Here is a 27,098-nt window from a genome sequence, read left to right on the forward strand (position 1 = left end):
CAGATGCAGATTCAGCTGCCCCTCGTTTGAGAATGAAAGGAGGTGCTTCGACAGCATCATCCAACTCATCTTCATTGAGGGCTACATCCTCAGTCAGGACTGTGATGTCATCCATGCTGTTTTTATTCAGAACGAAACCATCCCCACACCGATCAACTCGACCTTTAATGTTCATTTTGATTCCCTCGATCAAATCTTCTCTCGAGATGTATGTTACCACGTGAATAGTCATGCGATGAACCCTTGTACAAAACATTCCACATCCATAACTCGAATCACTTACCGTGGTAATGCTTCTGAATGGCTCTTTGAGCCATCCAGTGATCTGGACTGGCCCGCGAGCAGTACAAACGTTCTCTATCCCAATTTTTTGGTATGAGATGACCTTCGACCTTTCATTGTCAGCTCCATTCGTAATGTCGATGTGCCATTACTTAAACAAAAGAGAGCCAATTAGATTTTGGGGAAAGGTGACGGTCCTCGGGTCGCTCAGTATGCTAGGTTGTGGAGAGAGGGCTGAGTTTCAGCTGGAACTAGAGGTATTGGCCCCGACAATGCGGGATGTAAGAGGAAAAAGTAAAAAAAATCCACTTCATAATAATTATGTTAGCTATATTTTTAAAAATTCCCGCCCTTCCACTTCCATACAAATTTTATACAAACTTCCCAAATACTACTTTTACTTGACATTCCCCTTGACTTCTCTTTAATTTTGACCAGGGATAACAATCCTGGATAATGTTTAATGACTCCCCGATTATTCTCAAAACCTCGGAATGAGTTCCCTATTTACTTTACATGATTTCCTAAATATATACCCAAAAAAAATTCCATTTCACATAACGAAAAATATACCCAAGGGATGCACAAGATACTGTAGCATAAACTAACGCGTGCGAGAGAAAGGAGAGAGAGACGCTCGGTAAGACGCCGCGGGAGCGAGAGAGACGGATGTCAAACCCACCACGCATGGGGGAGATTCTTTGAAGGCCGGAAATTACGCTTCCGAAGATTCGCGAAAACGCCTAATCCGCAGAAGCAAAAATCAAAATTTATAGCTCGTTAAATCGCGACACTTTCGGGGATCCATCTCATAAAATTTCGGTGCATTCTAATCATTTGAAACCGTTACAGGATCACCGTAATCCTGCCGGAAATGCGAACGCACTTCATGCGGTAGACAATGTACCCGCCCAAGGTATTACACCGAGGAGGGAATTAACCGGCAAACCGGTAATTAACATATCTCAGGAACGGCTGAGTGGATTTCCGAAATCCAAGAGTCCATTTTAGTGGAAAAATTCCCCGAATAATCTCACAAAATGTGAGAGATTTCGGGTCATTATTAGTCGACCTGGAATCATTAGAAATTCCGGCGGAATTTCAATCGGGATATCGAACGGGTGGATGATGCAATCCCCGCCCCGCTCGGCTCATCATGCTAGTACGCAGCACAATAACCACTATTCTACCCTTTCTTTTATCTCTTCATTACTGTCCGGATACACACAAAAAAAAAGAAACATCCCTAAAAACACATAAAATGGCCCGGTGAAGGGATTTTTGACCAGGTACAACCTGGAGAACACCCGTCATTCATTAACGGGTAAATTTGCCCAAAATTGGCAAAATCATCACTATCTTTTATCATTAACCACCCGGAAGTGGAGAAAAGACGCTTTGAGTTGAACCCAGAGCGAATAATTTAAGCAAATTGACTTACCATGCAATCCAAGCGACTACGCCTGACTTTCCCTTTCATTTTCACTTGACCAAAAACTATACTTTACTGATTAATGACTTATCTCTTCGATTCACAGATCGCGACTGATCGATCACGTCGTTGTGATGGGATAGGGAAGAACCGAGAGGCTCCGCCCTATTTCCCGAGATCCTCCCGAAATTTTCCGAGGGGCACCGGGTAGTGTCACCCTCTCTAGCCTAATTAGTCTAACCTTGGTCCTAGCTCTCCCCTTTACCGACCGGGTTCTCATTAGGTGATTGCTCACGGATAATTCTAGGGTTCTGGCGCTTCCTGCGGGTAGATTCTCCGAGATCTAGGGGGGGGGTAAATATATAATAAATGTACTCGAAAACCGAAACTAATTACATAAATCCCAAACAGCCTGGCAATTCGTAGAAGACAGGGGCTGTACCTGCTTCGAGCGACCTTCCATCAAAGAAACCAAAAACTTAACCAATTGATCCCCCTAAAGATCCGCGTATTGGAGCGCCGATATTTCAGCCGGACTTATTCAAATGCCCGTAAGATTAACAAAGGGTGAATCACGATAATGTGGGTGGGCCCACCCACATTATCGTGAAGAATTACGATAATGTGGGTGGGCCCACAAAACTTATACTGGGATCAGTAAAGGACGAGCCACTCCATAATTAGCCACTTGAGGGTGGAGGGGAAGGTATGCTAATGACTATTTGTCGGGTTTAGCCACCGCCGGGTGGAAAAGTATACAGAATCAGGTCTAGCCACACCATGGTGGAAAATTTATTCCATTAATAAACTTATTCTCTCTCTTTATTCTCTCGCATTCATGCTTTCCTCTTTTTTTATCGTCTCGGGCTTTCGTGGTCTTCCTCCCGTCTTTGGGTGTTCATAACAGACATCCCCATATGTCTGTTACACTCCCCTCCTTTGACGATCCTTATCCGGGTAGGTCTCTGGGTTATTGGGTCTGGTGTGGAGCAGTCCTCCACGTTGGTTGGCCTTGGATGCTTCGCCTGGCAAGACCTTGAGTTGTACCTACGACGTGGGGTTATCAATCGGCTCTAGGTGGATGGACGTCAGCAATAACTTTTTTTAAATGATATTTTATTGATAGAACAAACAAAAAAAAGAAAACATCAGTGGGCCTTGGCGGCTATTTGGTGGTGACTCAGTCTTTTCGTTTTTAGACTACTTGTCAAAAAAAAAAATATAGAAGAAAGAAAGAAAATTAATACTATTAGGGCTTCTTGGCCCAACGCACTTTCTGCGAGTGTAAATAATCCAAATAAAAACTAGCTTTCCTTCGCTCTTTGCAAAAGGAAATGGAACAAAAAAAAAAAATTAAGGTTGGAGTTCCAGCCTCCACGCTACTCTTGAGCGTACGCCCCAATAAAGGGAAAACTGTCGGACCAAACAGACAAAAACAAAAAAAAGAGAACGAAAGAACTATCTTAGCGGAATGTGTTTTCCGTTATTCCGTACCTGGTGTTTCGCCTGTTCGAAGTTAGGGCCGTCGCAGGTTAGCGCGGAGGGTATCGGGATCCCCAGGCTTTGGATGCCTTTGGCTGGTCTTCCGAGTGATCTCTAGCCAGTGGCAACCTGCCCACTAATAGGTCAGTGATGGCGGCGACCGTCTCCACTGGGAGGGTGATGCCACTGGAGGTGGAAGGAGCGGTGCTGGCTCAGGGAGGGTTTGCTGGGAAGTCCCTCCTAACCTCGCTAGATAAACCTCCGTAGTAGGGGTACATCTGCGGATAGTCCCTGGGAGGATTCCAGTAGTGTCCCTGGACGGTGTGTGTTATCCTGCTGGTTGGGGAATCTGGTGGGTGCCCTTCGTACCTGTCTCCTATAGGAGTTTGGTCCCAATAAGGGGCATAACGTGTAGCCCCTAGATTGACCGAGTGGTACGGATCCAGGTGGACCCTTCTGGGGGATGGTGATCGGTCCAGGCGCCGTTGGACCGAGCGATCGACTTCTCTGGTGGTGGCCATGGGACGCCGAGTCGATTGTGGAGACTCCCTGGAGGTCGTCCCGGGGTACGCGGCGTTCCGCAACTCTGGGTGTCCGGGTGTTTTCCGGATGGACCGACTGGCCCTTGCTCTAGTGAGCTCGGTCTGGTGAGCCGGGCATGGTCGATCCTTTGTGACCCTGAATGTACACTTTCCGCAGGGGAATGCCCCTGTAGGGTTGGGGCACTCAGCTGGTCGATGGGCATGTCGACGATAGTCGAAACACCAAATCCTCTTCCTCTTAGGGCCGTTGGTGCGATCTCCTTGGCTGTGGTTTGCCGTCGACGTTGCCGGGGATGGCTTCCTGGCCGACCTAGAGGTGGAGTGCTTATCGTGGGTGGTCTCGGGGTGGGATACCCGGGAGGTGGTCGGATTCTGACCCGTGCCTATCATCCCTGGAATCGTGGGTGGAAGTAACCCGGAGGTGGAGGTGCTAGGACCATCCCCTTCTCCTGCCGGAGGCCCTTAGGGCGGGGGAAGTCCAGACTTGTGTATCCCCGGGTCCATCGTGTGGTAGCCTCGGAGGAGTAGCCTCTCCCAGATCTGGCTGGGTGTAACGAGGAGCATCCGTCTCTATCCTCACGCTCACCCCTGACAGGGAGGTTTGTTCGTCCTCCTGCCAGTCTATCTGGAGGACGTCGAGGGTTGGTGTCTGAGGTGCCTCATGGTGAGGTTCCAAGACTCCCATCAGGTCGTCGGCAGTAGGGCCAGCCAGATGTTTATCCTCTTCCGGATCGGGGTGGTTATGTGTTGCCGAGCAGGCAGGTTCCGAACTGGAGGAGTCGGAAGAGGGTCAAGAGGATGATGAGGTTGAGGAGGATGAGGATCTGTCCGAGTCTTCGCGTAGCCCTGGTATTTGGGGTAAAGGAGGGGTGTGGACCTTCTCCGTTGGGGAATGTTGATCGCTCCGTGTTGGAGGATCGTCCTCCGGAACTCCGACTGGTGTTGGGAGTGGAGGGACTATATACCGTAGTTTGGGTATATACTTGAGGGGCTGCAAGCTGCATTGTTGCAGGGCCAACATGAACCCTTTTTTCTTCTTCTCCAAGTCCCACAACTCCAGTAACCACGGATTTAGCGGCTCCCAGTAATCCTCAATTCGTGGGGCTTGCTGAGTTATCGACATCTTCTTCAGCACAACCTTGGGTTGTACGTTGTTGGCCGATGAAACCTGGTCCTGGGGTACTTCAATGGAAGCCACTTCTGAGTGGAGGGCCGCAGTTGCGGGCAGCGAGAGGGGCTCAACCTCTGAGTAGGTGGAGCTCCTTGGTGAAGAGATGGTTTGCAGATCTCGCTCCAAGTCCGGAAACTGGAAATCCGTTAGTTCCGGAGATACTCCCTCTGGCCAGAGGGCTGCCATAAGCGTCTTTTCGGCTTGGGACAAGCCCAAATTTTCCCCTGACTCTGGTGGGAACTGGCTTATCGTAGCTGGAGGTGTCCCTATCCCTGTGGTGGTCGGGGAGCTTCCTGGGTTCTCTGTTGTGTTTAACCCTTCCGTCGGAGTCTCTTGTGGACTCGGTGGTGGATTCTATAAGTAAAACGGACACGTAGAGCTTATCCGATAAATGAGCCACTCTATGGTGGATAGGATTAACTTTAATCGGGGGATATCCAGTGCTGATCAGGTTTTCACTCGAGCCTATGTTATATAGCGCATCACAAGTAATTCGTGGAGGAAACCTCTACTCTGAATTTAACGAGTTTCAGTTGTTCGCTAGGGTTTTAAATCCTGAATGGATGATTCACCCTTACTGAGACCATTGAAGTCCGCGAGTCGGTAGCGAACTCGTGAGACTTTCTTCTGGATAATATAGGGTCCTTCGTAGGGAGGAACCAATGTAGCTGAGAAGCGTTTAGCTGCATTGGACAAGGGGTGAGAGCGTCGCAGGACGAGGTCACCTTCTTTCAACTCTACGTCACGTCGACGGAGATTATAATAATGTGCCTGCCAATCGGATGATTTTCTAAAAGCGTGGATGACGGTTTTAGGGAGGAACTCCAGCCTCTTCATCCGAGTTACCCACTCTTGGGGTTCACCTGGGATTATCTCGACCTTTCCTTCGAGTTGACGTCGGAGAGATACAGCCGCCAAGGGATGCCGGCCGAAGTTGGCGAAGGCCGGCGTGATTTGTAGTGAACCATGTTCCGCTGTATTGAAGGCAAAACAGAATTCATGGAGATGCGTGTCCCAAATTCGATGGTCTCCATCCATGAAGGCTCGTAACATCGTCTTTAGGACGCGATTAACCCTTTCTACGGGATTAGCTTGGGGGTGGTATGGTGGGGAAGTTTCGTGTTTTAATCCCGTGTAGGTCGCTAGGGCTTGAATTTTTCGGTTGACAAATTCGGTTCCGTTGTCAGTGAACAACACAGGAGGGTTGGGCAGCGGGAGATGCTAACTTTCTCAACCTGCTCGCGGATAGCCTTCCCGTTGGATCGCCGGAGCGGAATAATCTCTACCCACTTCGTGAACAAATCTTGTAACACGAGTACGTAGGAAGAGCCGGTTTTACTCGGAGTAATAGAACCGACGATGTCAGCGGCTACAGTGGTCCAGAGGCCCTGGATAACACGTCGACTCATGTGACCTCGTGGCAAGGCACTCTCGACCTTGCAACGTTGACACGTATCGCAATGGCTGACAAAGGCGACCACATCTCGAACCGTGTTCGGCCAATAATAGGAGACGTAGAGGCGGTGATAGGTCTTATCAATACCTAAGTGACCCGATTGGGGAAGCTCATGACATTCAGAGATAGCCTGCGATCGTAGCTGGCGAGGAAGAACCAACTTCCACGCAAGGAGATCTACCATTTCTAGCGTGACAAAGTCGGAAGGCCGATGTGTATACAATCGGCCATCCTCAATCTTCCAATCAGGATAGAAGTCTGGAGCCCGCCTCACGTTGCGGAATTTTCGGGCATACCACTTATCGGTGGAAATCATGGCAACCTCGATAGTTTCGCAGTCCGCGCTCTCGCCTTCCGGCGCCCGGGATAACGCATCGGGGACGTGGTGCAGCACGCCTTTCCGGTGGACCATGTTGAAGTCATACTCGAGGAAGCCAAGGGCCCAACGAGCAAGCCTACCGGTAGGGTTACGTAAGTTGTGTAACCATCGTAAGCTGCTATGGTCCGTAATTAACGTGAAGGAATAGCCTTCCAAGTAACATCGGAATTTGGCAATAGACCAAACGACCGCGAGACATTCTAGTTCTGTAACGGTGTATTCCGTTTCCGCGGATGTGAGCGCTCTACTAGCGTAGGGGATAACCCTTTCTTCCCCTTCGATCACTTGGGTAAGAACGGCACCGAGTTCAACAGTACTGGCGTCAGTCTGGAGGGAAAACGGTAACGTGAAGTTAGGACAGGGTAACGTCGGGGACGACGTTAGATGCACCTTCAAGGCAGAAAAGGCATGAACCTCGGCCTCTGTCCATTTCCAAGGCTGTTTTTTACTAGTCAGCCTAGTCAATGGTTCCGCTAAGGTAGCGAACTGAGGGATTAACTTGCGGTACCATGAAGCCATACCGAGGAAGCGCCTTAGCTGTTTTAGATTCCTAGGTTGTGGATATTCTAATACAGGGGCGATTTTATCTGGATCTACCTGCAATCCAGAGCTGTTGACAATGAAACCCAAGTATTTTACCTGGGAACAACAGAATTCGCTCTTTTCATGATTAACGGTAAGATCAGCGGTCTTAATTCGATCTAGAACTTTACCTAGTAATTCGAGATGTTCCTCGAATGACTCGGATACGATGATGATATCATCGAGGTACACGAAGACTTTCGGGTACATATCTTGGTCTATCAATCGATCCAGAAGACGCTGGAATGTTGCAGGTGGATTGGTTAAGCCGTATGGCATACGGAGGAAATGATAGGAGCCGCGGCCAGGGAACACGAACGCGGTAATTGCTCGTGAATCGGGGGCCGGAGGAATCTGGAAGTAGGCTTAACTGAGGTCCAGGGTGGTGATATAGTGGGCCTGGCGTAATTCATCCAGGATACCGGTCATGTTAGGAATAGGATAAGCGTCTTTCTTAGTGATTGCGTTCACTTTCCGAAAGTCGATACAAAAACAGTACTTCCCGTTAGGTTTTTTAACCATCACGATTGGGTTGCACCAATCGCTTAGCGAGGGGACGATAATTTCATTTCCTAATATTTCCTGAACCTCTTTTCACATAATTTCCCGTATGGCGGGAGTCGTATGGTAAGACCGTTGTCGGATCGGTGAATGCCCGTTCACGTTGATGTGACACAATGTGAGAGTTGTTACTCCCAATTTGTTATCCGTCTTTGAAAGGGCCTTATCTAATAATTCCCGAAGTTGTTGTTCCTGGGATTTCTTCATGAGGTTTAAGCCACAACACATGGTGAGTCGTGGGACCTGCTCTGCCGGCGTAAATTGGAATCGTTCACTCTGATCATCCCGGTAATACCGCGTTTGGTCAAAGAAATCAATTACGATTTTTGCTGACACCAGGAAATCCATTCCAATGATGAAATCCTCGGATAACGAAGGCATTATAAAAGCATTAAGGGGGATGTCACGTCCCTCAAGATTTACTACGCATTGGAAGGTTATTACAAGACCGTAATAACCTTCTTCTCCGGAATATTTAATAACGGGATTTTAACCTTTACGAACAGAAGGATACCAGCCATGCCGGCGAATGATCGAGTAGCACCTGAATCTACTAGTGCTCGAAATCGAAGGCCATTGATAGTAATATCCATACGAAATGCTAGCGGAGCGCTGTCCGAAGTAGAGCGTCCGTAGACATCGTTCGGAGGCATAGGTTCCGGCTTCCCTAAGGAAAGTGGATCGGAGTTTACCTGGGACAGATCTACAGGTGGAAGTCCAGGTACAAGGGCTGGCTGCTCACTCAACCCTTCCTGTGAGGAGAGCCTGTGATCGGCACACGAATGAGAAGCCGGCTTAGGAGTATCCGAATGTTGAGGAGCGGGAGCCGGTTGTACGCGCCTCTGCGCTCGTTTCCCGGCGAACCAATGTTGCAGAATGGACAGGTCTGGAGGGCGACGCCAGATTTACGGCAACCGTAACAGAAAATCCTTCTCGGTTCCGGACATTCTCTGTGGCGATGACCGATACCACTACAATTCCAGCATGTTACCTTAGTCCTACTGGATTGTTGCAGTAGACGAACCTCATCGGAGTTACCCACTGACCGAGCCTCTCGTGAGTCGGAAGAATGACTAGTAGGCAAACCGGATTGCCTCCTCTCGGGAGGAGCCAGACTACGAGGACGTCTTTCGTGAGAGCGTGGTCGAGCCGGATGGGTGGATTGCCAAGCTAAGGGTTTGGTTGGGTTTTTCTTTCGAACCCGAGGAGGAAGTGACTCGGATTCTCGAACGGCATCAGCGACAAAATATTCTTCCTCGTAAGGCCTTGGGGATTCTTCGTCAAAATCCTCTGGATCTTCACCGTCAAAGGATACTGATCTAGCGGAGGACTGTTGGAAAGATACCCCTGGTCTGCGTGCGAAGGGACATGTAAACGGACGTGTTGGGCATGAGGGCCGATAAGCCAGACTAGAGCAAATCGAATGCTCTGGTTTCGGAGGGGGTCGCCTGTCAGCGGCCTTCTCGTAAATCTTTTCAAGGCGTTTGGCAGCCTTCTCTAATGCGTCCATCGTCATGTGGTCTCGGAGGGTAACTCCGACCTGCAGATTGGGGAGTAGTTTTCGGTGGGTTTGCACCACTTGATCCTCCAATTCACTCGCCGAGGGGACTATACGGGTATAGTATCTTCGGATACACGCGAAATAATTGTTGACCGACTCGTGCTCCGGCTGAGTACGGAGGCCTAAGTCTTCGTGGATAGCCCTCTGATAGTCAAGGTCCCTAAATGTAGTACGGAAAGTTTCGCGGACTTAATCCCATGTGCGAAACTCTGCGAGATGACCCCTATACCAGGTTAAGGCGGACGCCGAAAGGAGAAACGGGATTCCCCTTATCAGGAGCTCGTCTGAGATAGGAAGGAACAGACGACCTTCCTCAACCCTGGACGGGAAAAGCTCCACATCTTCTTGTGGAAGACCGGAAAAACTTGCACCCCATTTCTTCATGGAGTTTAACACGGCGGCTGCGTTCAAGGTTTGCCGTCCTCTGCGGTTTGTGCCACCGTCTTCTTCGGAGAGGCGGAAGCCCTGTTCAACGGGAATGTCACGTCGCGTTGAGTAGACGCCTTCACCCCGCGATACAGGAATTTGGTTCTCCTGCGGGGAATTTTGTCCCCTGCGGATTGGGGCTGTAGACCCAGGTCCACGTGCGTATGGTCCCTGTGATTGGTAATGTTCCTCCGGAAAGGGAGTACGTTGTTGAGACCACTCTGGGTACCTGAGTGGAACAGGTGAGTGACAGGGGCCTTGGGGCTCTGGGAATTGGCCTGGGCACCATGGTGGATGGAACGGGAATCTTGGGTAGGCTCCCGAGTGTATTGCTGGATGGGCACCCTCTTCAGGGGGAAAGTTACCCAAACGGACACAGTCATAAGCCTGAGTGAGGGCCTCATCATCTGGAAGCTCTCCCGGAATATTCGTTGTCGGGTGTTTCGGAGCTACCAGTTGGTTGGAGCCTCGACTGGAAACCGAGCAACCGGAATTCGCGTCGTCCTCACTACTGGACTGAGTCCTGCTCCGGGAAGAACCACATCGTGTAACCTTGACCTTTGGTTTCGCGGTGGACACCGTAACCCTCTTGGTGTACTTTCTCTTGGGGGGAACAAGGGTGTCGGTTTGGACGGATTGATCACCTGTCACCACTCCTGAAGCTCGTGCTCCGGAGACACCAGCTCTGGAAAACCCAGAGGTGGAAGCCTCAACACCTGGGAGGGTGTTGGAAGCCAATGGGGGTTTAAATCCCAAAGGAGTCATATCCTCGTCATGAGGAGGTGCTGGGTCATCGGACGCGTGTTCCTCCATAATACTCTAAACCAATTGTAAATCGAAGGGGTAGATTACTCAAAAACCGGGAAAAGGAAATAACCGACCGAAATCGGAAAAATGGAATAACCGAGTAAATCGGAAAAGTTGAATTAAATTAATGTTGTCCGACCGTAGATCGGAGAGGTAGCCTGACCGATTGGAAATCGGATGGATTAGTTGGCCGATTAAAAGTCGGAGAGGTTAGTTGACCGATTCAAAAATCGGAAAAGTACAATAGCCGGTCTGAAAACCGGAAAATTCACTTAACCGATCAAAGATCGCAAAAATAAAATAACATAAATTATAGTTCTTATCTGGAGAATGGAAGTTCACACGGTTCTCCTTTAGTCAACAAACCCGATTGGCGAATTAAGAACATTTTGATAATACACGGCAAATTTTTTTTTGAAAACATACCGCTAATACGGATTATTAATCAGCATAATCAAAAGAGTAACTGTTTGTTACCAGAGTCAAAAGAAAATTTATTAGTCACAGAGTCGAAAACTGAACTGCTTGTTACAGAGTCGAAAAATGCACTGTCCCGCGATTCGAGTGGGGGACTGGTAAATACCCTGTCCGCTAGAGTGGGAGTAATAGTCAGGGTGGGAGAAAACCACGTGTGACGTCATGTGAGTCGCGCCTAGCAACAAGCAATCGTAGCTACAGAATTCAACATTGACTGCTTAGTTGTCACTAAGGAGAAACCCGAGGTAACTCGATTGGAATTTCATTTGTCTCGGATTACTTCTAGCCGATAACATCATTATTGGTATCGCGTTAATCCTTCTATTGTTCTCTCTCTCACATGGCCGAACTGACTACCGTTGTCCACAGGACAATAGCGGCAGAATAATAATACCCTCAAAATTCCAACGGGATGACATCCTCGCGTGATAGCAAACGGAAGAATTTAACATCTTAAATCGAAAATCGGGGCGAAGAAAATCAAAGGAAATATTCGCTGAACAGACTTAATTCAATATCCCTATATCTTGACAAATCACATAGATTCTATCTTAACTCAAAATATAATACAATTTTAAAATTAAATTTAAATTTTCGCGCCAATACTCTTTTGGGAGCCCCACGTTGGGCGCCATTTGTAACATGTCATTTTCTATGCGGGTCGAAAATGCCCATTACCTTCGTCCTACTTCCCCTTCATCTAATTAAACTCAAAAATCTAAATCCGTGGGCGCCGGATACATTTTGGACCGGAAGCATCAAACCGGAGTCCTTGTTGAATCTCACAAAACAAATCCCAAAATACCCTAAAGTAAAAAAAATGTAACTAAAATATCTATACGAAATAATAATAAACAAAAGAGAGCCAATTAGATTTTGGGGAAAGGTAACGGTCCTCGGGTCGCTCAGTATGCTAGGTTGTGGAGAGAGCGGTGAGTTTCAGGTGGAAGTAGAGGTATTGGCCCCTAAAGTACGGGATGTAAGAGGAGAAAGTAAAAAAAAGTCACTTCATAATAATTATGTTAGCTATATTTTTCAAAATTCCCGCCCTCCCAATTCCATACAAATTTTATACAAACTTCCCAAATACTATTGTTCTTGACATTCCCCTTGAATTCTCTTTATTTTTGACAAGGGGTAACAATCCTGGATAATGTTTAATAACCCCCCGATTATTCCCAAAACCTCGGAATCAATTCGCTATTTACTTTACATGATTCCCTAAATATATATCAAAAAAAAAATTCCACTTCACATAACGAAAAATAAACCCAAGGGATGCACAAGATACGGTAGCATAAACTAACGCTTGCGAGAGAGAGACGCTCGGTAAGACGCCGCGGGAGCGAGAGAGACGGAGATCAAATCATATCATATGTCTGTTACACAACATATGTTATGAATTATGAACGAACATTAACACGAATACATCCCTTATCACTTATATGTGATTCCGATGAGCTTTATCTATTTTAATAATAAAATTAATTAGTCTTGAGTTTTCTCTGTTATATATTGTAAGGAGATTTTGCTGGGGCTTTCGCCCAGCGAAAATTCCAAACGTTCTAGAGCCGTCTCTATCGCTCTTTTATTGGGCGCCAGCCAAACCTTCACGGGAGGTTCAACGAAAACCGGCCTCTGGGGAAATATCGTCTACCCAGAGGACTTTTGTGGCCGGACAATGAATTGCCCAGCTAACGTCAGCGTGATACGGTAGAGTGGGCGAGGTCCACCTGGAGTATTCTCTTTACTTAACAACCGCCGGTATTTCAGGCGGCGTCACACACTTTACAGCGGCAGTCCGTTAGGAATGAAAATTCCTCTTTTCCTGGAGAAGCCTCTCAGCTCCTCCAGCCTTCTTCCCCAGGACTTTTCAGTCCTGGAGGATTCAAGAATTCACTGCGCATCAGCCGGGACTCCTCAGAGCCTGGGACGTCGAAAGGCTGATCTAAACCAGAGCAGAACACTGTTACCTACTCCTGATCACCCACACTTTCAACCACCAGTTACCGCTTCAGTCATCGCGAGTCACCGTCTCCGGGTACTCGAACATCGGCATATGGCCGGGTCGACAGGAGGATTACTTCTACTCCAGACCCACGGGTCCACATGCTCGACATTTGTTTCGCCGAGCCGGATAACCCCGGAAACAACAAAGTCGTCACTTAGAGTTCCGAGAAACTCTTATTTCTTATGGGGGGAATGCAGGGCATTCCCCTTCGCTCGCCATCAGCGGTTCTTCACCTGACGACGTGGGACTCTCGCCCCCTTTCCGAGGCCTTTACAAGCCATTGTGCCACATCATACTCGGGAGAAGTCTTTCCGAACCTCTCACTTCGAGCGTCCGTTCTCGACTGCCTCGAGATCTCCTAGGGCGGTTGCCTCCTAGTCTGAATATCTCAGCGGCGATAGGTCATTCCGTTACCCTATCCCACCAATCAACTCGACGGGATCACGGAGGGACCAGACTTTAAACACTGGTACTACATTTTACCCTAGGCTACCCCGACATAGCCTATAGAGTCGCCCATCTGGAATCCCAGTACGTCGGGCCATTTTCCCCTAAACACAGCTGGGCGAGCTCTACTACGGCGATAGTCTATTAACGTCCTCCAGACTATCGAGTGCACGGTTTCACCCAACCGTACGCCTCTATGTCTTTCATTGGTTCGTGGTTCTCTATTCTTTCATCTCGGGTTTATTCAACCAGTGTTAGATGTCTCTTCTCATATGATTATTCATTGAGATATCTCTTTAAGGGGATTTCAACCCGTAACGAGAAAATCTCGTTACACACCTCCCTCCTTAAGAGAGGTTTCGACCCGAAACCTAGCCGGTTCTGAGCCAAAAGTCTCCCAGGAGTTCTTACTCCTCATTCGACTCTTCAGCCGAAGGGTCTTCCAAGGCCTCTCTATAGGGTTTCATGTCCACTATAGCGGTGTCTTTGGCATTACGACCCGTCATATCAGAAACTTGATAGAAGTTCCTGGAGTGTTTCTTGGCCACCACGAATGGTCCGCTGAACGGTTTGTTCCGGGAGGCTGATCGATGCTTTGCAGCGTTCGACAGCTCGTGGGTGCGAACTAAGACTAGCTCGCCGACCTTGAATTCACCCTTCCTTCTGCGCAAATTGTAGTTTTGCGCCTGTCGATCATTAGCTTCCGCCAATGCGTGCTTAAAAGCCAGTCGCAGGGTGTCATGGCGTTTCATACGCTCGACCCGGGCTTCCTTGGGAGTTTCTTCAACCTCCACGTCCCCTTCCAACTTTCGTCTCAGCGAATTCGCTGGCTCTGGCTCGCGCCCGAGATTTACGAAAGCTGGTGTTGCCTTCAGAGAACTGTGTTGGGCTGTATTGTATGCAAATCTAAATGTATCCAAATGACAGTCCCAATCACGGTGGTCTGTTTCCACATGCGCTCGTATCATGGCCTTCAGCGAGCGATTCACCCTTTCAGTGGGGTTCGCTTGCGGATGATACGGCGGAGTCGTGCGGTGCTTCATATTTGTTGAAGCCGCGAGGTCTCTCAAGTCCTTATTTACGAACTCGGTTCCATTGTCGGTCAGCAATTCTCTCGGAGCTCCCCATCGATAGATGATGGTCTCCTCCAAGGCCTTCCGAATCGTCGCGCCAGTTGCTCTTCGCAATGGCCGCACCTCTATCCACTTCGTGAAGAAGTCTTGGATAACCATAATATATTGGTGACCTGCTTTACTACGCGTAAATGGTCCCATTATATCTGCCGATATTCTAGACCATGGTTTCTCGATTGCGCGAGGTCCCATTTGTCCTATGGGTGCCTGTTGTTGCACTTTGCAGCGCTGACACTCGTGACACGTACTCACGTACGCCACCACGTCTTCAAACTTCGCCGGCCAATAATATTGATTGGACAGGCGCTGACAGGTCTTATCGACACCTTGATGTCCTGCCTGTGGCAAATCGTGACACTCTCTTATAGCGCCACGTCGCATTTCGCGTGGAAGAACTAATTTCCAGGCATCTAAATCATCATTGCCCACCGAAGCAATCGTTTTCGGCCTGAGGTGGTACAATAGTCCTTCAGAGATTTTCCACGTGGGATATTTCTCTGGCACTCTTTCTACTTCTCGACAGCGGCGCAAATACCATTTGTCTTCGGTATCCGCGGCCATCGTCAGTATCTCTGTAGCTCCCTCTGGTGCACGTGACAGAGCGTCAGGCACCTGATGAAGGGCTCCCTTCCGGTGCACGATTTTGTAATCGTACTCAAGCAACCGGAGGTTCCATCTCCCCAACCTTCCGGCCGGGTCTTTCAGATTGTGTAGCCACCTTAGGGCACTGTGATCGGTGATTACTGTGAAAGGATATCCTTCCAAGTAACACCTAAACTTCTTGATAGCCCACACCACAGCTAAGCATTCCTGCTCAGTTACTGTGTATCTTGTTTCAGCGGCTTCTAACGAGCGGCTAGCATAAGCTATGACTCGCTCTTGTCCATTTTGCACTTGGGTAAGTACAGCACCAAGTCCTACACTGCTCGCATCCGTTTGCAGGGTAAACGGCAGTGAGAAATCAGGACAAGCAAGGGTTGGAGCCGACGTCAAGTGCTTTTTCAGCGCTTCGAAGGCCTCTTGCTGTTCTTCATTCCATACCCAAGGCTGTTGCTTCTTTGTCAGACGCGTCAGCGGTTGGGCGACGGTGGCAAACTCCGGTATAAAGCGTCTATACCAGGAAGCCATTCCCAGGAATCGACGAACCTGTTTCAAGTTCTTTGGAACGGGAAATTCCATGACTGCTGAGGTTTTCTCCGGGTCCACTTGCAGTCCTTGGCTGTTCACTACGAAGCCGAGGTATTTCACCTCGGGCCGGCAGAACACGCTCTTTTCTCGATTTATTGTGAGACCATTGTCTCTCAATTTATCGAGAACTTTTCCCAACCACATGAGGTGTTCCTCGAAGGTTTTGGAGACCACGATTATGTCATCCAAATACACGAACACGTGTGGGTACATTTCTGGACTTATTAATTTGTCTAGAGCCCTTTGAAAGGTCGCGGGTGCGTTTGTCAATCCGTACGGCATGCGTTCGAATTGAAAGAACCCTCTTCCTGGTACTGTAAAGGCAGTGATCGCTTTCGAACCTTCTGCCAGCTGTATTTGCCAATACGCGGCACTCAAATCGAGTGTCGTGATGTAATTGGCTTGCCTCAGTTCGTCAAGGATACCGGTCATATTTGCGACCGGATATGCATCCTTTTTCGTAACCTCATTGACCCTGCGGAAGTCGATGCAAAATCGATACTTTCCGTTGGCTTTCTTTACCATGACCACGGGACTATTCCAGTCACTCTGGGATGGTTTGCTGATGCCATCTTTCAGCATTTCATCAACTTCTTTCCACATGGTCAATTTGATGTGTTCAGACACGATTCGCACCCGTTGTCGGATGGGTTCATGTCCTTCGACATCAATTTGATGTGGAGCTAATTTGGAAATCGGCGGACTTCCTTCGTGTCTTGGAATTTTTTCATCCAAGAGTCGTTGGAGACGGCTATTTTGTTCTTCTCCAGGCATTCGCAGGCCATTACACACTGTGATGTGGCAGGCTCTGTCTACCGTGACAAACGAGAACGTTTCACTCGGTTTGTCTCTGAAGAACCAGGATTGGCCAAAGAAATCGATGACCATCCGTGCCTCTTTCAAAAAGTCTAATCCGAGTATAAAATCCTCGGATAGAGACGACATCCAGAGTGTTTCAACTGGAATTGTCCTTCCTCCTAATACGATGGGTATTGTGGAGGCTTCTCTTACCACTTCTAGCTGGCTATTCGCCACTAAAACTCGTCTAGGTGGTATTCTTTTTGCGCTTACGCCTAGTCCACAGAGAAGCTCGATTCCCGCTTCTCCAGCGAAAGTACGAGATGCTCCAGAGTCGACTAGACCGCGAATCTTTTCCCCGTGAATTTCTATATCCACGTGGAAAGCAAACGTTTTCCCTTCTTTCATCGCCTGTTTTAAGGACTCGAGGTTCGAGCGCATCTCAGGCGATGTCAGAGCAATGGGGTTGGTCAGCGTTTCCAACGAGAGTATTTCAGCCCGTTGTTCTTGGCGTGATTCCCCTTCTTCTTCTGTCTCGGGAGTTTTCACCCCTTCAGAGATTATCTTCATGTTCTCAGGGCTTTGATTTTGCCCTGAAATCACGTTCCTTTCAGTTTCGGAGGATTCTTTCACCTCGTCCACTGTCGTGTGCACTGTCAGACCCGAGATTAGCGGCGGCGCAGGCGAGCTTGCGTTGCTTACGCTGCCGGTTTCCCGTTTTTTGGACTGCATTTAGGGCAGTCAGCCCTGTGCACTCCCTTAGCACCGCATCCGTAGCAAAAGACGGTTCTTTCAGCGGTGCAGAACCTGTAGGTGTGGCCGACTCTGTCGCAATTACGACAAACCAGCAAGTGCCTGGTGAAGCCAGCACGTCCACCCCTCCCTGAAGGAGCATCACGGCCTTGCAGGGCGTGTGCTGCTTTAGTTCCTTGCAGCTCGAGCTCATCATAGATGACTTCTACAGTCTCTATGGGCTCTTCTGCTTCTATTGCTCTTAGAGAAGGCTTTTGATAGCCCCTCTGATGCCTCGAGTCCCTGTAGCCGTAGCTCGACTCTCTTTGCGCCAAGTTCGGGTCTTTGTACGCGAAACTCGGGCACAGTGCATTTTCAGGCTTTGGAGGAGGCAGCCATGTTCGCTCTGCGAGGAGCAGTTCCTCTTGGCGTAAGGCATGCCTCTCCAAATCTTTCATTCTTGACGCCGGACCGAGCGTATACCCCATCCTGTATTTTGGCAACATATTGTTGTACAGGTAGGTCAGCTGCTGGTCCTGTGGCCAACGCGGCCGTGTACGTCCAAATAAGCCGTTCATATTTGCTACGAATACGCTTACTTTTTCTCTTTCGCCTTGTCGGCGATCAGAGATTTCTCTGTGCAATGCCTTTTGGAAGTCCAAAGCACCAAAGTGCTGTCGGAAGGCATCACATGCTTGTTCCCAGGAGTAGATCTCCGTGTGGCGATACCACGTGAGAGCAATCCCTTTGAGGACTCCTTTTAGGATCTTTATCAGATCACTATCTTTGATGCGAATTGCCTCTCTCGCATCCTCTATTGCCGAGATAAAATGTTCGACATCTTCCTCTGGCTGCCCTGAGAACGAGATTCCCCACCTCGTCAAGTAATCTAGGGCTTTGCCAGAGCCCTCGTAGCGATCATTACGACCTCTGCGGTCGTTGAAATCGCTTTCTGCGGTGCTCGATTCGGAGCTTCGCCTGCGACGCTCTCTGCGTGCGCTGTATCTATCTTCTCTCACGAAGTCATTCCCCAGTTCTCTTCGCACTGAAGCGTTCGTGAGAGGTTCCCCTGTGACCACGTGTACGGGTTCCTGGGTTTTTCTTGTGGGCGCCTTCACAGGCCCCAGTTGTCCTCTAATCCCTCTGCTCAGTTTTTGCAACTGAGCGAGGATTTCTTCTGGTGTTGGCGTCGCACCAGTGACTTTGACACCCGGAATTCCTCCCGTTGGTGTCGTCGCTCCGCTAGCATTTCTGCTAGCGTTCTTGCTGCCTTTTGGTCTCCCCACTGGTCCACGGGGAGCGGCAGCAGCGCCGATCAGTCCTGATGTCAGGAGCTGATCCTCTAGCCGCTTTGCCTCCTCGGCGAAGGCTTTTAGCGTCGCTAGTCGCGTCGTGAGATTCTCCATCTCTGCTTCTGGCGTGTTCTTGGGCGTGAAAAATTCGTCTTCCCCGGATATCACCCCTTTCGTGGGTAAGGGGAGAGTCCAATCCGTCATTGCCGGGCTGATCGATCTCGTACCCTCTTCCTGTTCAGAGGGGTTTCCTCCCCCCTCTGCTTCTTGGGATGTAGGAACTTTTTTCAGTTCCAAATCCTCTTTTCTAGCACTTTTTGTTGTGCTCTTGTTTTTCTTTTTCTTCGCCCCTCTGTCGGAATCTTCCCCCGAGTTCTGGGCGTGAATCTTTTGTTCGGAGGTCTCTTCGTCCTCCTCCTCATCGTCTATTTGCTTGTTCAGCTCTTTTTTAGTCGGCATTTTTCAGCTGACTAAGCTTGGAGAGGTGTTCTGCACACCTCAACCGCTGCTCGAACAGGCCGTTTGTTAGCTCTGCAGCTGTTTTATACCCCCTTCCTAAGAGTGGGGGCCATCCCTGCTCTTTTCGACCACATCTAGTGTGCAGCGCCCCCTATTTTAGGTTGGCGGCTAGCGCTAGAGGGTCTAGGTATTTTCTTTTCTGTCGATAATTTCTTCAATCGATTGCCTGAATCCTCTAGTGAGTTTTATTTCTCTCAACTAGCGATTTTTCGGGCTCTTTTCACGTTTTTGCGGTGCTGCCCTCTTTAATTCGCGTCCTTTCGGACGGTTCTTTGATATTTTATGGTTTTCTATGGGTTTTTCACTCATTTTCAACCTTCAATATCTTTTTTCTATGAGATACTTACAGTCATCTTTCAGACTTGATTTCCCATTTCAGCATGGATCAAAAAAAAATTCGGGGAACACAAGGCATCCAAAAAAAATTTTTCCCCTCAAAAAAAAAAAATCTAATGGCTTGGAAGAGGATTTCAGGTGGAATCCTCTTCCTCCATTTCGGCCCATAATTTGGCCTCTCCCATAGCCGTCTCCTCGGCCTCGACCTCGTCGTCCTTGGGGTTTTCACCCAAGGGCTCCCCTTTTCTCACCAAGAGACCGGCTGCTCGGAGCTTGTCCCTTCCTCCTTCCTCCGGACTTTGGTGGGCCTTTTCCTCCACTCCCTCCCCTCAGAGTACCTCTCTACTCTGTCCTGGGGCTGAGGGGTTGGTTTGCCTCTGCCGTGAAAAGGGTTTCTTTCATCCCTTTCCTGCCTCTGTACCACGAGCCTTTCGCCCGTGGCCACGTATGGCTGACCACCTGTCGGACGGGGTGGCATCTTCGGCCTCATTGGGGGTCTTTCACCCCTCTTTCCGTATGGGGAGGGTCTCTCCTCCTCATACCTTCTGGCCTGTCTCTCAGCCCGCATTTCGTGCCTGGACTGTTGGCGAAGGGTGTCCAGGATTGGGCGAGGCACGAACTGCCCGATCTGGGGACACCATTTGCCCAGGGCCTCGTGTTCGGCGTTGCACCGATGGCAATACGGTCCCGGGCAAGGCCGTCCACACTTTCGACAGTGAGGCCTGTAGGGCTCAGGACACTCTCTGTCCCTGTGCCCTTCCCTCCTGCAGTTCCAGCACAGCCGTGCTGGAGCAGGAAGTCGAGGGACCTCACCGCTCCCTTTTGTCTCCTGGGGGGTGTCGTCGACGAGAGGGGAGGGTTGCTCCATCCTCTCGCCTCCAGGGGCTTTACGTTTGGGGATTTTCACCCCAACCGCCCCTGTAGGTCCTTCACCCCCATGTTGCGACAAATCCAGTCTCACTGGCTTTGCCGCAACACTGGGAACATTTTGGCCAGGGGTTTTCACCCTGAAACCCTTCTTTCCCTCCTTTGCCTCTGGACGGGACTTCTTAGTTGTGGCTTTTGTCGCCTCGTCCTTGGGGCACGGTCCAGGGGGGGTGGGTATCATCCTCTTCGGAGGAGGTTTCACGGGGGTATCTCGCCCGCGAGCCCTCACGAAGGGGTTGAGGGGTATTGCACCCTCCTTCTTGGCCCTGCTTTGGAGAGGGGGACGCGACACACCTGACGTGGAGGGCCCCGGGTTGACTTTTGGCAACTGTTTGAGGACAGCAGCCATCAACTCGGGGTTCTCCGACAGAACTGCCGCGAGACTCCTCGCCAAAGCCTTCTGTTTGGCCTTTCCCGTGGTTTTTTCCGCCTCGGGGTCTTCCACCCGAGCTTTTGTGGCGGTCTCGGGGTCTTTCACCCGAGGAACCTCCTTTGGTGGAGAGGTTGGGATCCCGGTGTGTACCACTGATCCCTCCTCCACCTCCATCGGCTCCACGCCGAGGTCCAGTGTGTCGGGTTGAATAAAATTCAGCCCGACGTCGTTGTGGAGTGCGAGAATTGCACTCAACTCCCTACTCGCCTGATCCGAAGATTCCCGACCTGCAAGTAAATGTCGGGTTATCTCCGGGGGCTGTTCATTGTTCACCCGTACGGGTGTCAATCCTCCTCGTGGCTAATCTCGGGGATTCGACAGGTGTCAGAGTGGGGGGATTAAAGGCGGGTGTCGATTAAATTAATCGTCCGTGTCCCCCTAGTGATCCTTGACCTAAATTTGCATATTTAGGCGGTCCTTTTGAAATCCTTATGATTGACGATCAATCAAGGTATTCCAATTCTTTCGCGAGATACCCAGGACGTGGCGCCTCTCGCGGACCGATTTAGGACTCCCGACCTCCCCGGTCGGTAAGTCCGTTCCTTTTTATCTCTTCAGCCGGTAAATTGCCTTCTTTCGAAGTAACTTTCATTACCGACCTGGTGAAGAGTGTTTTTCGGGGTTTTTGAATTGTTTTTCACAATTCTTACCCCTTTCCACTTATTCTTTCGGCTTTTCCGCTCGAAAAAGGATACACCGCGTGTCCGAGGGCCCCTCTCCGCCTTATTTTGCGGGGAATACCTCCCAGAACAACGGAAAGGATCTTCTCCGACCAAAAAAAATCCTTTGAAATATTTCCTTTTTCAAAAATATTCCTTCTCCGAGGTACGAAAAATTCTTTTTCAGAATTTCTGCGGTGTCTCTCGGTTCTCCCGATTATTCCTCTGCGGAAAATCCATTTTGAACATCTCTACCGAGAATTTTGTTCAACCGTTCGTGCCTGGATCCTTTCGAATCCTTTCTCTTCGGAGGCCCATAACAGCCCAATCGTTGCCGCTAGCGAGATTTCGCTCAAGGGACGTTTTGACAGAGCATGCTTCAGGGCATCCGAAAAGATGGCGTTTGTGGCGAAGAGGAGAAAAACACCCGAGATCGCGGTGAAAACTTCTCTCCCCAATGACAAATTGATGTTATTTTGTTCCCAAAATAACTCTCATTTCGAGGTCCCCAAATTCTATTGGTCAGAATTTCGGAATTCCACATTCCTTCTCGATTTATCACGGTTGAGGGGGCCCCTCCCGCACCCGAGGCCATCCTTCCCTGGGTGACGGGAAGCACAGCGCTCAGCGTGTCAAGATTAACCCCTCCCAAGCGAGAAATCGATAACTTCGAATTTCTTTCGTAAGAAAAATTTTTCCTTCCCCCCGTGCCTGCCTCCCCGGGGTGACGAGGAGACAAAACATGAGGTTCAGGGAAATTCCTGACGATCGAAAATTCGTCCCGAATGTCCATTTTCCTTTTCGGGAAAACCCGGAAATTCGGCTACTCTTGAGGAGGAAAAAAAAATCCTCAGATTATCTTTGCAGATAATTTTCACTCACCCATTTCTGGGGCACTCATTTACTCCATTGGCGTGGCCCCACGTTGGGCGCCATTTTGTAAGGAGATTTTGCTGGGGCTTTCGCCCAGCGAAAATTCCTAACGTTCTAGAGCCGTCTCTATCGCTCTTTTATTGGGCGCCAGCCAAACCTTCACGGGAGGTTCAACGAAAACCGGCCTCTGGGGAAATATCGTCTACCCAGAGGACTTTTGTGGCCGGACAATGAATTGCCCAGCTAACGTCAGCGTGATACGGTAGAGTGGGCGAGGTCCACCTGGAGTATTCTCTTTACTTAACAACCGCCGGTATTTCAGGCGGCGTCACACACTTTACAGCGGCAGTCCGTTAGGAATGAAAATTCCTCTTTTCCTGGAGAAGCCTCTCAGCTCCTCCAGCCTTCTTCCCCAGGACTTTTCAGTCCTGGAGGATTCAAGAATTCACTGCGAATCAGCCGGGACTCCTCAGAGCCTGGGACGTCGAAAGGCTGATCTAAACCAGAGCAGAACACTGTTACCTACTCCTGATCACCCACACTTTCAACCACCAGTTACCGCTTCAGTCATCGCGAGTCACCGTCTCCGGGTACTCGAACATCGGCATATGGCCGGGTCGACAGGAGGATTACTTCTACTCCAGACCCACGGGTCCACATGCTCGACATTTGTTTCGCCGAGCCGGATAACCCCGGAAACAACAAAGTCTTCACTTAGAGTTCCGAGAAACTCTTATTTCTTATGGGGGGAATGCAGGGCATTCCCCTTCGCTCGCCATCAGCGGTTCTTCACCTGACGACGTGGGACTCTCGCCCCCTTTCCGAGGCCTTTACAAGCCATTGTGCCACATCATACTCGGGAGAAGTCTTTCCAAACCTCTCACTTCGAGCGTCCGTTCTCGACTGCCTCGAGATCTCCTAGGGCGGTTGCCTCCTAGTCTGAATATCTCAGCGGCGATAGGTCATTCCGTTACCCTATCCCACCAATCAACTCGACGGGATCACGGAGGGACCAGACTTTAAACACTGGTACTACATTTTACCCTAGGCTACCCCGACATAGCCTATAGAGTCGCCCATCTGGAATCCCAGTACGTCGGGCCATTTTCCCCTAAACACAGCTGGGCGAGCTCTACTACGGCGAAAGTCTATTAACGTCCTCCAGACTATCGAGTGCACGGTTTCACCCAACCGTACGCCTCTATGTCTTTCATTGGTTCGTGGTTCTCTATTCTTTCATCTCGGGTTTATTCAACCACTGTTAGATGTCTCTTCTCATATGATTATTCATTGAGATATCTCTTTAAGGGGATTTCAACCCGTAACGAGAAAATCTCGTTACAATATAAAAAATACAAATGGTTAAGTAATACTTTTTCTTCAAAAACAGGGCCACATATTGAAATAAATTCTGAATAAATACTAATGTTAATGAATAGATCATTATAATTCCATCTGTTTTGGTTGTTAAAGCTAAATGAGTATGAACCTTACTGCTATGAAGTTGCCAGTCTGTAAAAGTAAAAAATCGGATTCTTAAAGAACTCAAGCTTGTCAACGTTTCCAACAAATGACCGGTAAATGTTTCTTCTGCTCTGATTTTTTACATTTTGTCATCTCTTTGGTTTTAAGAGTATTTGTATAGAAAAAATAACAGCATTAAACTTGTTATAGAAAAAATTTTCAATTGTGCAATTGAACTTCCAGAGCAAATAGCACGTAATTAAAGCTATTCAGCTTTCAGTTTCTGAAACAAAAAAGATTATCTGTTCTTAATAACTATTTAATGAATGATTCAATGCATTTTCATTTATATTTCCACAGAAAATTTCTTTTATTAATATTCTAATGAAAATATTATACTGAATTCTGCTTGAAACTAAGCCAACATTAGATGAATATATTGCAATATTCTCTTGCATTGAAGGGAGAACAATGAAAAATTAAAAGTAATTAAATTGGGATAACCATAACCATTAATAAAAAAAAAAGTACCTTATTCGCGACGTCCATCACCTCTCAGATGCAGATTCAGCTGCCCCTCGTTTGAGAATCAGAGGAAGTGCTTCGACAGCATCATCCAACTCATCTGCATTGAGGGCTATATCCTCAGTGAAGACTGTGATGTCATCCATGCTTTGTATATTCAGAACAAAACCATCCCCGAGACGATCAACTCGACCTTTAATGTTCATTTTGATTGCCTCGATCAAATCTTCTTTCGGGATGTATGTTACCACGTGAATAGTCATGCGATGAACCCTTGTACAAAACATTCCACATCCATAACTCGAACCACTTACCGTGGTAATGCTTCTGAATGGCTATTTGAGCCATCCAGTGATCTGGACTGGCCCGCGAGCAGTACAAACGTTCTCCATCTCAACTTTTTGGTATGAAATGACCTTTGACCTTCCATTGTCAGCTCCATTCTTAATGTCGAATGTGCCAAGGATGTCGAAAGTGCTCCCACGTCAAATTGAAATTCCTTGTCGCTGACAGTGTCCGTTGATCGCCGATATTGTGGATTGGCCGCTTTAATAATACCTCCAGTGATTCTTAGTACCTAAAAAGTAAAATTTAACATTTTTCATATTTTGTCATAGATATTCATACAGATATTCGCATAGATATTCATATAGATATTCACTTTTTTTCAAAACAGAAAACTGAACTGGGCATTTATGTTATTTATTCGTTGATATTTTTTAAACAAAATATCTTCCTGATTTTTTTCAGCAGCAACCAAAAAGTTATTGTTTTTCTCTCAATTTTGGTTTTTCATGAAATCATTATTATAACTAATTAAGAATTTAAAGCAACAGGCTATCTCATCGAAAATGGACAAAAATTCATTCAGATTGTTTATTTATGACAAAAAAAATCCACATTTAAATTTTTTCTTTGATAATTTCACTTTTTTTTCTTTTTGAATGGAAATGACTGTACCTGATACATCTTGATATCATCATTGTATTTGAGAGCATCATCCCCCCAGCAAAGGATGCGAACCCTTCTGCCATCATTGTTGTTTAGAATGCATTTGTAAATCCACTTAGATGGAGATTTTGGCAACTCCCTCAGGCCTTCAATGCAGTCGACGTAGCCGATGATTTTCCTAAGAAAAAATGGGGCGCGAGCCACAATAAAGTAGTCTCGTCAGTTGGGTTTCATAGCGTCTCGAATATTCCAAAGCCGGAATTCAAGACAAATGCCACTTGTCCTTGTACTTTACCGAATGTTAGGACAATTCTCGAACCTTCGATAAACGAAAGTATATAAACTGACACACTACCCGGCAAATAGTCTAATATATTTCTTCAATGTAACCACATCTAGCTAATAAATCTTTAAATACGACACCGAGTAATAATATAATTCCAGCACACGAACCCCCACAAAAAAATGAAATTATTCTCCGAACACGTGGCAATGATAGGTTGTGATGCTTGAATGCATAATAAATTTGTGAAATATGTCCATTTTTTTAAAATATACTTACATGAGGGTAGCTCCAACATTGAAATGATCAATTGGTCTGTTCGTAGTATATTTAATAGGTGGAGATGTCACAATGTTTCACGATTATAAATTATAAAAACACTCAAACGCATTACCAAAATTTGATGGTTTTTAACGGTTCTTTTGTTCCAGTCCAGTGTGCGACTGATATGATCGACAGATGTCGCTTCGGTTTCTGCCTTACGCTTACGCATTTTCGAGATATTTCTTCGAGAAATATCGATCTCGATCTGTACACGGGTCTCCTTTTTATAATAGGACTTGGGTCTTTATTGACAAAATATTTTACAAAATAATGAACAACGTACATCTTTATCATCCTTAGGTATTTAATATGCTTAATGCGAAGTTCTCTGTGTTAGTCAGAGGTTAATTATAAAATTTGGCGAACACCTGAGAATTCTTTGACCATCCCACAGTGCGTCTAATGGTATCAATGCTAACATCCTTTCGATAAGCCACAGAAACGGACGCATGACGCGTGCTATACGCTGTAAACTGAGTTGTATCTATTTCTGTTTTATTTAAAGTAGATTATATCCAGTGGCTCAGTGTATCTGTTGATGCTTTTTCTAAGGGTTTACGAGTGCAAATAAATAAATTCTTATTATCTTTCGGTCTGAACTCATTAGTCATTTTCAAATATTTTTTGATAAGTGAGCCGACGCACAATTCTGGTTTCGCTTTAAATACTAGTAGTACAAGTTCAGGTTGGAAACTCTTGGCTTTAGACGTTTTTTGTAAATCGGGAATTTTTATATTTATACCTAAATCGGAGTACTCAATATTATCTATGTTTATAGCCGCAAGGGTTTGTAATCTATGCGCAGTGGTCAAAGCCATATGAGTAACTACTTTTTTTGTGGCTTCTCTAAGTAATAAGTCCACAAGGGGTTTCAGATTTTTTACATAATCCAACATTGGCGTAGGGTCCCAAGTTTAGGCATATCTTGGTTTGCTCGGTTTTTTCTTATAAATCCCTTTCAGAAAACGAGAGATTAATCCATCTGTATGAATATCTTCAGATGAAATTAGAGAGATTGCAGAACGGGCAGTATTTAGCCCTGTAT

At 47.7% G+C, this 27,098-nt stretch overlaps 2 protein-coding genes across 2 annotated transcripts; both read right to left on the reverse strand.

The window, feature by feature from the left end:
- Positions 1–239: 239 nt before the first annotated feature.
- Positions 240–26,120, reverse strand: LOC135171206 (uncharacterized). Its single transcript, XM_064137594.1, has 5 exons — positions 26,009–26,120; positions 25,456–25,624; positions 24,502–25,072; positions 23,996–24,253; positions 240–433 (listed from the first exon to the last, which is right to left on the reverse strand). Coding segments are annotated over exons 1-3 (438 nt in total). The 5' UTR covers positions 26,011–26,120; the 3' UTR covers positions 240–433; positions 23,996–24,253; positions 24,502–24,805.
- On the reverse strand, positions 19,749–22,228 carry LOC135171216 (serine/arginine repetitive matrix protein 1-like). Its single transcript, XM_064137604.1, has 6 exons — positions 22,126–22,228; positions 21,889–22,078; positions 21,494–21,573; positions 21,378–21,391; positions 19,874–21,274; positions 19,749–19,829 (listed from the first exon to the last, which is right to left on the reverse strand). Exons 1-6 carry the CDS (start codon positions 22,226–22,228, stop codon positions 19,749–19,751), a joined length of 1,869 nt encoding a protein of 622 aa, XP_063993674.1.
- Positions 26,121–27,098: the final 978 nt, after the last annotated feature.

This window comes from Diachasmimorpha longicaudata, chromosome 19, assembly GCF_034640455.1.
Source record: "Diachasmimorpha longicaudata isolate KC_UGA_2023 chromosome 19, iyDiaLong2, whole genome shotgun sequence".
NCBI classification, from domain to species: domain Eukaryota; kingdom Metazoa; phylum Arthropoda; class Insecta; order Hymenoptera; family Braconidae; genus Diachasmimorpha; species Diachasmimorpha longicaudata.